The sequence below is a fragment of the Danio aesculapii genome, chromosome 21 (assembly GCF_903798145.1).
Source record: "Danio aesculapii chromosome 21, fDanAes4.1, whole genome shotgun sequence".
NCBI lineage: Eukaryota > Metazoa > Chordata > Actinopteri > Cypriniformes > Danionidae > Danio > Danio aesculapii.
The window spans coordinates 830,324-840,323 of record NC_079455.1 but is presented as its reverse complement, the minus strand read 5'-3'; the positions used below and the strand labels follow the sequence as shown (position 1 = coordinate 840,323).

Genomic DNA, 10,000 nt, shown 5'->3' with positions numbered 1-10,000 from the left:
CTTACTGATTTACTTACTTATTTACCTACTTATTTTCTTATTTACTTACTTATTTGCCTAGTTATTTACTTATTTACTTAATTATTTACTTATTTAGCTACTTATTTAGCTATTTATTTACTTATTTATCTGCTCATTTACCTTCTTATTTACTTACTTGTTTACTTACTTATTTACCTATTTATTTACTTATTTACCTACTTGTTTACTTACTTATTTACCTATTTATTTACTTATTTACCTACTTATTTGCTTACTGATTTACCTAGTTATTTAGTTATTTAATTATTCATTTATATGTTTAGGCTCAGAAGGCTGTTATCATCCATCCACATGGTTAATCAGCTACTAGTAGGCGCATAAGGCCCCTACTGGCCGATATCTATCAGCTGATAACCACTAATAATGCCCATTTAATCGTCTGATAACATTCGAATTGGCTGAAATATGCACGTTTCATTTTTACATTAATATTTCTGCCATCATTTCACCCATATTTTGGCATGCATTTTTACAAACGTGTGTTTTTATATTAACAAAATGTCCCAAAGCTGAAAAAACATATGCTGCAATAGTTGGCAGTTCATTCCGCTGTGGTAACCCCTGATAAATAAAGACCAAAGGAAAATTAATAAATAAATGAAATATATGAAACTTCTTCTTTTTTTATTTAAAAAAGTTCAACTCAAAGTGTGGTCGCCATGGTGGTGCAGTGGGTAGCACGATCGCCTCACAGCAAGAAAGTTGCTGGTTTGAGCCTTGGCTGGCTCAGTTGGCATTTCTGTGTGGAGTTTGCATGTTCTCCCCATGTTGGTGTGGGTGCTCCGGTTTCCCCTACAGACCAAACACATGCGCCATAGGTGAACTGGGTAAGCTAAAATTGTCCGTAGTGTGTGTGTGAAAGGGAGTGTAAGGGTGTTTACCACTGATGGGTTGCAACTGGAAGGGCATCCACTGCTTAAAACATATACTGGATAAGTTGGCAGTTCATTCCGCTGTGACGACCCCTGATTAATAAAGGGAGTAAGCTGAAAAGAAAATGAATGAATGAATGTTCTCAAAATGTGCATATTTAATTTTGATGACAAGTGGGGTGAGTAAAATAATGTTATATCAAAGCGAAAGCAAGATTATTTAGCTGATTATTTTGCTTGTTTGAAGTAAAACCTCATTAATATTGACTCATTATTTTCAAAAACAAGACTATATCTGTTGCTTGTCTTGATTTGCTTCTTAATTTAAGAATTTATAGAAATTTGGACTAGAAACAAGACAAAAACTCTATGTAGAAAAGCATTTCTTTCCTGCTAATTCCCTTCATGCAGTATATTAGTATATTTAAGTGCAGTTTTTGCTCCAGAAATGTTTTATCATCTATTTTTTCTTCAGCGTTTGTCATTATATCTGAGTCCAGCACTAAACCCGGCCAAGGAAGGGATTTCTGCTGTCATATTGCAGCAGAATGGTTTGTAGGCCTAATATTTGATCACAAGCTTCAGCAGCAAGGTTAGACTGACCTTTACTCTGGAGATTGTGCTTTTGGAAAACAAGCTAAATAATCTAATGTCAAAAAGAACAGCAAGATGATTTCGCTTTCTGCATTAGCAGATTATTGTGCTTCTTTTAAAGAAAAACTCATTTAATTTTGACTCATTATTTCTGAATATAAGATTATATGTGTTGCTTGTCTAGAAAAGGCTTCCTTATTTAAGAATTTTTAGATATTTGGACTAAAACCAAGACCAAAGTTATTTGCAGTGTGTGCTTACAACCAACATGAAACTAGCATTACATGTTCAAACCAATAGTATAGCAGTAAAGCTAATATCACTGTGCTATTAAAAGAACACCCATGCATTGTGAATTTTAATGCTATGTGCAATCCAGTTTAAGAATAAAATGGTCACACTTTAATATAAGGTGTCATTAGTTAATGTATGTACTAACATTCGTTCATTCATTTTCTTTTCAGCTTAGTCCTTTTATTAATCTGGGGCCGCTAAAGCGGAATGAACCGCCAACTTATTTAGCATATGATTTACGCAGCGGATGCCCTTCCAGCTGCAACCCAGTACTGGGAAACACCCATACACTCCCATTCACACACATACTCGTACACTACGGCCAATTTAGTTAATCAATTCCCAAACCGGAGGAAACCCACGCCAACACAGGGAGAACATGCAAACTCGAACCAGTGACCTTCTTGCTGTGAGGCGATTGTGCTACCCGCTGCACCACCATGCTGCCTGTATCTACTAACATGAGCTAATAATGAACAATACATGTACAGCATTTATTAATCATACTTCAACATTTACTAATGCATTATTAAAGGTGCCGTATGTAAGTTTGACACCCAGTGGTTGAATTAGGTATTGCACTCCTGGATCAAAGCACATTGTCACTCGGCTCCTTCTCTGATGAGTCCACGCAAGCACAGGTTACCAGATTGACTTGAGTGTGCCTGACTATCAAGCCTAAAGGCTGATTTGAACTATTTTCCAACTAGTGCAAGCCAACACATATCAGTGATTCAGCATCTACATTTAATCATGTTAAAGAGGTTTAATATGTAATTATTGCATTAAACACCTTACCATTTGGCTGGAGTGCAGTGAGTGCACTATTCTGTGCTTCTGAATGGCTGTATTTACATTTCTTTCGTGTTTCATCTGGTGCAAACAGCCAATCTCATTGCAAATCTCGTCATGTAGTGTGTTGTTAGACAGGGGGACACAATGTAACCGGCTCTTGAAGTGCTCTGTGGTTGGCATTATCTCTTTACAGAACTTGGATCACATCGATTCTGTGTTTTTCTGTCAATGTGGGGTGCTGTGTGTGCATTAATGAGGGAATAAATGAACTTAGCAATGAAATTAGAAAAGATTTTAGCAAATGGCTGCAAAATAACCAAGAGTGAACAATTTAAGGGCATCTGAATTCTTTCTGTACCCACTGTAGATTTGTTTATATTTGAGCACTGAAGGCTGTAGTTTTTGTTTTTGTTGGTAATGAAAGTCTTTATTACACACACACACACACACACACACACACACACACACACACACACACACACACACGGAGCGGTTTATTAGAGCAGGAAATGAAAGGATCAGTTTATGGTGGTTGAATGCCGGTACACATCATTTCTGCTCAGTGTCAGACGAACAGTGTTTACAATAAAATAATCAATGGTAATTTGCAGGGCGTCTGCTTTCATCTGCTGGAAAAGATAATAGAATATGGAGACTCTAATAAACCTGTCGCTGTCGGAAACTGTGTAACAGACCAACTTATTTTAGAACTCTTTTCTCAATCATGTTTCAAAGCAGCTTCACTGAAGGTCTTGTGGTAATAATGCCTCAGTATTTTACCAGAGAGAAGGTCTTATTAGAGCTGTGCAATATGATAATAAGATGAAAATATGTGTGAAATGGGGTTTAAATACAGCATTTTTTTAAAATTCATAAAGAAAAGCAACACAGGCTCGTTGTAAAAGCATATGAAGGCCATCTGCTGTTGAAAACATATGCTGGAATAATTGGCGGTTCATTCCACTGTGGTATTATTATTTATATAGTGCCTTTAAATACAACAGCTCAAAATAATTTTTACTCTCTTATGACTGAAATAAGATTGTCTGAAAAGATGAAGATTCCAGCACTGCCTCTGATAAAAGAAACAGATTTATTGATTGTGTAAAGTATTGATGAGTATTGCTCATTTTGTTTCCATGCATCTCATGGAGTGCTTGAGTTGCTCCAGACCTTATCTTTAAAAAAAAGTTAGCTAAATATGTGTGTGTGTTCACCGATAATGAACATATGTACTCAATTACCTTTCTAAATAAATACATCTGAGCAGTTGAGTGTGTGTGTGTGTGTGTGTGTGTGTGTGTGTATGGGTGTGTGTGTTAGCAGCCCTGCAGTCATGCTGTTTGCGCTCTTAAGTCTGTTTGCAGGCGGCAGGTGTTGCGCTGCATGTGGGTGTTGGTGTTATATTTTTAATCTTATTATAGGCGCCCTGAAACGCCTTTAATAAATCCACACGGCACTCGAGCACCAGAGATCTGACAGCTTTTGTGTCTCGTGAGAAACCTGCTATAAACGCGCAGTAAATGTAAGACTGATAATAACTTAACACACAACAGTGAACTGTGAACTCTGCCTTCAACACAATGGTAACACTTGAACTTTAGAGTCAAAAGAGGGAAAAACTCTAAACTTAAGGCAAGAACACTTTGAATGAAATACGTTACTTAGGGTGTGTTTTGCTGTACGTTTCAGATGTGAAATCCACTAGAGGGTGCTGTCTATATTATTGCAAATCTGAAATACGTTACTTAGGGTGGGTTTTGCTGTACGTTTCAGATGTGAAATCCACTAGAGGGTGCTGTCTATATTATTGCAAATCTGAAATACGTTACTTAGGGTGGGTTTTGCTGTACGTTTCAGATGTGAAATCCACTAGAGGGTGCTGTCTATATTATTGCAAATCTGAAATACGTTACTTAGGGTGGGTTTTGCTGTACGTTTCAGATGTGAAATCCACTAGAGGGTGCTGTCTATATTATTGCAAATCTGAAATACGTTACTTAGGGTGGGTTTTGCTGTACGTTTCAGATGTGAAATCCACTAGAGCAGGCATGTCCAAGCTCGGTCCTGGAGGGCCGGTGTCCTGCAAAGTTTAGTTCCAACCCCAATCAGACACACCTGGGCTAGCTAATCAAGCACTTACTAGGCTTTCTAGAAACATCCGTGCAGGTGTGTTGAGGCAAGTTGGAGCTAAAATCTGCAGGACACCGGCCCTCCAGGACCGAGTTTGGACACCCCTGCACTAGAGGGTGCTGTCTACATTATTACGAATCTGAAATACGTTACTTAGGGTGTGTTTTGCTGTACGTTTCAGATGTGAAATCCACTAGAGGGCGCTGTCTACATTATTACGAATCTGAAATACGTTACTTAGGGTGTGTTTTGCTGTACGTTTCAGATGTGAAATCCACTAGAGGGCGCTGTCTACATTATTGCGAATCAGAAATACGTTACTTAGTGTGTGTTTTGTTGTGCGTTTCAGATGACAAGTACATTAGAGGGTGCTGTTTACATTATAACAAATCTGAAATACGTTACTAAGGGTGTGTTTTGTTGTACATTTCAGATGTGAAATCCACTAGAGGGCGCTGTCTACATTACTGCAAATATGAAGTACGTTACTAAGGGTGTGTTTTGTTGTACATTTCAGATGTGAAATCCACTAGAGGGCGCTGTCTACATTATTGCAAATATGAAGTACGTTACTAAGGGTGTGTTTTGTTGTATGTTTCAGATGACAAATCCACTAGAGGGTGCTGTCTAGATTATTGTGAAACTGAAATATGTTACTTAGGGTGTGTTATTTAGGGTGTTTTATTGTATGTTTCAGATGATAAATCCACTAGAGGGTGCTGTCTGAATTAAAACAAATCTTTAATACGTTATTTAGGGTGTGTTTTGTTGTACATTTCAGATTCGTATCCTCATACAGGTCCAAGAGAAGGCGGAGCTTGTCGTACAGATCAGCTTTCGAATCACTGAGCTAAACTCTTTACTCAACCAAACCAGTAGTGTTTTCGCTATTTCACTAGCAGACACAAGCGAAACCTACATAGTTTTACCCTGATTTTACAGTGTCTTTTGTGAAAGCATGCTTTACCAGACTGGAACCCAAGCGCTCTGCAGCACAAACACTGCGCAAACTGAGTGAAAAAAAAAATCTGCGGATGTGTTTTGCTATTTCTGTGGAGAATTTTGGTAAAAATCTGTGGATTTCTGCTGAATTATTTTGGGAGTCTCATAACTAAAACCTTAATATATGAAATAAATAATAATATCTTTTTAACGTTTATTTGATGTTTAAAATGCAACTCCAATTAGATCCACTTTATTTGGTAAACAAAGCAAGTCTCTCATAAAATATATCTAATAAAAGACAGAATATATAACTTTACAAACTGCATTATACATAAATCAGATCAACATTTTCATATTAGTCAATAATATTACTGTAATTAATTAAAAAACTGAATAAATATAGATTTATACTCATTTACTCAAGTAAATAAACTGAATTAATGATGGGCTAAACATCTGTAGAATTCTGCGCGTGCAGATTCCATGTGGGCCTACTTATTACCCTTACTTTACCCTAATTAACCTAGTTAAGCCTTTAAATGTCACATTAAGCTGAATACTAGTGTCTTGACTACTATTATTTACTGTCATCATGACAAAGAGAAAATAAATCAGTTATAAGAATTGAGTTATTAAAATTATTATGATTAGAAATGTGCTGAAGAATCTTCTCTCCGTTAAACAGAAATTGGGGGAACAATACTCAGGGGGGCTAATAATTAGGAAATGAGTTGGAAATAAGCAAAAATATGAGCATTCAGAAAATATTGTGTTTGCAAAAATACAAATCTGTCAGGATGCTGAAAAAAATGAGTGTGTGTGTGGGTGTGTGTGTGTGGGTGTGTGTGCGTGTGCACGCTGAGTGTGTTTGTGTCCTCTTCTGCTGGGCAAAGCTCCACATGATTCCAGCATAGAAGAGAGTGTTTTTCTAGCTGGAGGCTGCTGAGAGTGAGAAGTAACGGGACGCTGGATCCTGAAAGGGAGATGCTGCTTTTATATGTGCTGTAAAACATGTTTTGGGGTTTAAGTGGGACGGGGTCTGCTTTTAGACTGCTGCCTGAAGAAACGGCTTGTTGTTGCTTTTGTAAAACCTCCTCTGACTTGCTCTTGTAAGTTATATTTGACAACAGGAGATAATGAGGTGCTGCGGTTAGTTCATGCTCGTTATGCTGCAGTTTCCCACATGTAACGCTTTACTTTAGGGGAGTGTTCATAACACACGTTTATAATCAAGACATGACACATGATGATTATATGAATGAGGAGATTTCATGTCTGCTTATGTTAAGTGTCATTACGCCATTTTAAATGCAGAGATGACGTTGTTGACATTAGCAAATAGACCATAACCTGGCTTTGTGTGCTTGTTTGTGTCTGTGTGTGTGTGTATCCACATGAGAGTGTGCATGCTCTTGTGTCAGTCTGTGTGTTTGTGTGTGAGAGTGAGTGTATATGCATGTGTGTGTGTGTGTGTGTGTGTGTGTATGTGTGTGTGTGTTTCTCCGTCCTCTCGCCAACAGCTGCTGCAGCGTGTCAGGCAGGTGCAGCAGCTCTAGGCAGAGTAAATCAGTGTGTGGATCGGCACTGAACTCTCTCAGCATCACCCAAATGACCACTTCTCAGTCTGACAGAGTTAAACCCACCTGCAACTGTCAGCAAATCACACAAACAGTGTGTAACGGGCCAGAAACAGAGTCCAGCGCTGCTCACAGCATCATTCAGACCACAGCTGTGATGAGCTGACCTGACCTGAAGGAGGACGAAGACTTTATCATCGCTCACACACTACTGTCCTCACTCTGCATCATTTGTGCTTCATCTAAAACTCCACATCTATAATCCTCTTAGTCTATGCTGACATTATCTTCAGCAGCTCAAACACTCTAATGGCTAATGGACAGTACAGTATAGACTAATGTGATGTGCTTTTGTCTTTCAGAGGTGATAGAGCTCAGTCTAGCCGAGGACAAACTTCTGAGTGTCTCTACTGTGACCGTGGGCCTGAGCGTGGTCCTATCCTGCGCTGTACAGGGCAGTCTGAGACCTCCTATTATCTGGAAGAGAAACGGCATCATCCTCAACTTTCTGGACCTGGAGGACATCAACGTGAGTAAACACACTGTTTTAGTGTCTGTCAGCTTTGTGTTTTTGACTGTTTGTCTCCATCTAGTGTCTGAATAATGTGCAGGTTAGTGTATACTCCATCAGCTGTTTTAGTTTCTGTTGTGTTTTTGACTGTTTGTCTCCATCTAGTGTCTGAATAATGCGCAGGTTAGTGTATACTCCATCAGCTGTTTTAGTCTGTCTCCATCTAGTGTCTGAATAAAGCGCAGGTTAGTGTATACTCCATCAGCTGTTTTAGTCTGTCTCCATCTAGTGTCTGAATAATGCGCAGGTTAGTGTATACTCCATCAGCTGTTTTAGTCTGTCTCCATCTAGTGTCTGAATAATGCTCAGGTTAGTGTATACTCCATCAGCTGTTTTAGTTTCTGTTGTGTTTTAGTCTGTTTGTCTCCATCTAGTGTCTGAATAATGTGCAGGTTAGTGTATACTCCATCAGCTGTTTTAGTCTGTCTCCATCTAGTGTCTGAATAATGCGCAGGTTAGTGTATACTCCATCAGCTGTTTTAGTCTGTTTGTCTCCATCTAGTGTCTGAATAATGCGCAGGTTAGTGTATACTCCATCAGCTGTTTTATTCTGTTTGTCTCCATCTAGTGTCTGAATAATGCGCAGGTTAGTGTATACTCCATCAGCTGTTTTAGTCTGTTTGTCTCCATCTAGTGTCTGAATAATGCTCAGGTTAGTGTATACTCCATCAGCTGTTTTAGTCTGTTTGTCTCCATCTAGTGTCTGAATAATGCGCAGGTTAGTGTATACTCCATCAGCTGTTTTAGTCTGTTTGTCTCCATCTAGTGTCTGAATAATGCGCAGGTTAGTGTATACTCCATCAGCTGTTTTAGTCTGTTTGTCTCCATCTAGTGTCTGAATAATGCGCAGGTTAGTGTATACTCCATCAGCTGTTTTAGTCTGTTTGTCTCCATCTAGTGTCTGAATAATGCGCAGGTTAGTGTATACTCCATCAGCTGTTTTAGTCTGTCTCCATCTAGTGTCTGAATAATGCGCAGGTTAGTGTATACTCCATCAGCTGTTTTAGTCTGTTTGTCTCCATCTAGTGTCTGAATAATGCGCAGGTTAGTGTATACTCCATCAGATGTTTTAGTCTGTTTGTCTCCATCTAGTGTCTGAATAATGCGCAGGTTAGTGGATACTCCATCAGCTGTTTTAGTCTGTTTGGCTCCATCTAGTGTCTGAATAATGCGCAGGTTAGTGGATACTCCATCAGCTGTTTTAGTCTGTTTGGCTCCATCTAGTGTCTGAATAATGCGCAGGTTAGTGTATACTCCATCAGATGTTTTAGTCTGTTTGTCTCCATCTAGTGTCCGAATAATGCGCAGGTTAGTGTATACTCCATCAGCTGTTTCTGTCAGCTTTGTGTTTATGACTGTTTGTCTCCATCTAGTGTCTGAATAATGCGCAGGTTAGTGTATACTCCATCAGCTGTTTTAGTGTCTGTCATTACAATCAAAATCAGAAAAGTTATCGTTATTAGTTACCGTTACTTTATTAATAACTATTAACTTTAACTAGGTAATTAGTAACTAATATATTTTGACAGTTACTATATATTATATAAGTTATTATATTCTGCATGAGCTTATTCTATATCCCTAATTGTACCAATACCTATACCCCACTACAACCTTACTAACTGTTAATAAACAGCAAATTATGAGTTTATTAAGGTGACATTAATAGCTAATGGATTATTAATGCATTGCACATTAAAATGAAGTGTGACTTAAATATTAAATAAAGCCGAATGCATTGGATGTTAAGTATATTGAGCAGCTCTTTGTATGTGTCCTGCGTGCTGCAGCTATTCGTCAGAGTTGAGGATTATAGAGAAATGTCCTGCAGAGTTTACAACACCTTCTCAAGGTGAGGAACCACGCAGAGACGCTCTTCTGATGGGAAATGATTGCTTCCTCTGTTAATTGGGCAGCTGCTGAATATCTGATAATCATCCAGAACGCGCAGCTCGGTCGGGGTCCGCTTGCATTGATTCCCAACAATTAATCAGTGCATTAGAGAATAGACGGCAAAACAAAATTACAAACGTTAGCGTTCATTATCAGGACACACACACTCGCTATTCTGAGGCGCACTTTTCCATTTCCAATTACTGATCATATTTGTGTTTTGTGCATTTTGGTGTGGTGGTGCTGTAATTGGAAATAGCGTAATGACAAGGGTCCCAGGAGCG

General features: G+C 38.6%; 1 protein-coding gene across 1 annotated transcript in view; it reads left to right on the top strand.

Annotated features, from left to right (window-relative positions):
* fstl4 (follistatin-like 4) overlaps positions 1-10,000 on the top strand; it is a 209,386-nt gene that overhangs the window by 168,954 nt on the left and 30,432 nt on the right. Inside the window, exon 7 of the mRNA XM_056446397.1 lies at positions 7,615-7,781. Within this exon, the coding sequence (XP_056302372.1) occupies positions 7,615-7,781 (167 nt within the window). The remainder of the gene's footprint in view (positions 1-7,614; positions 7,782-10,000) is intronic.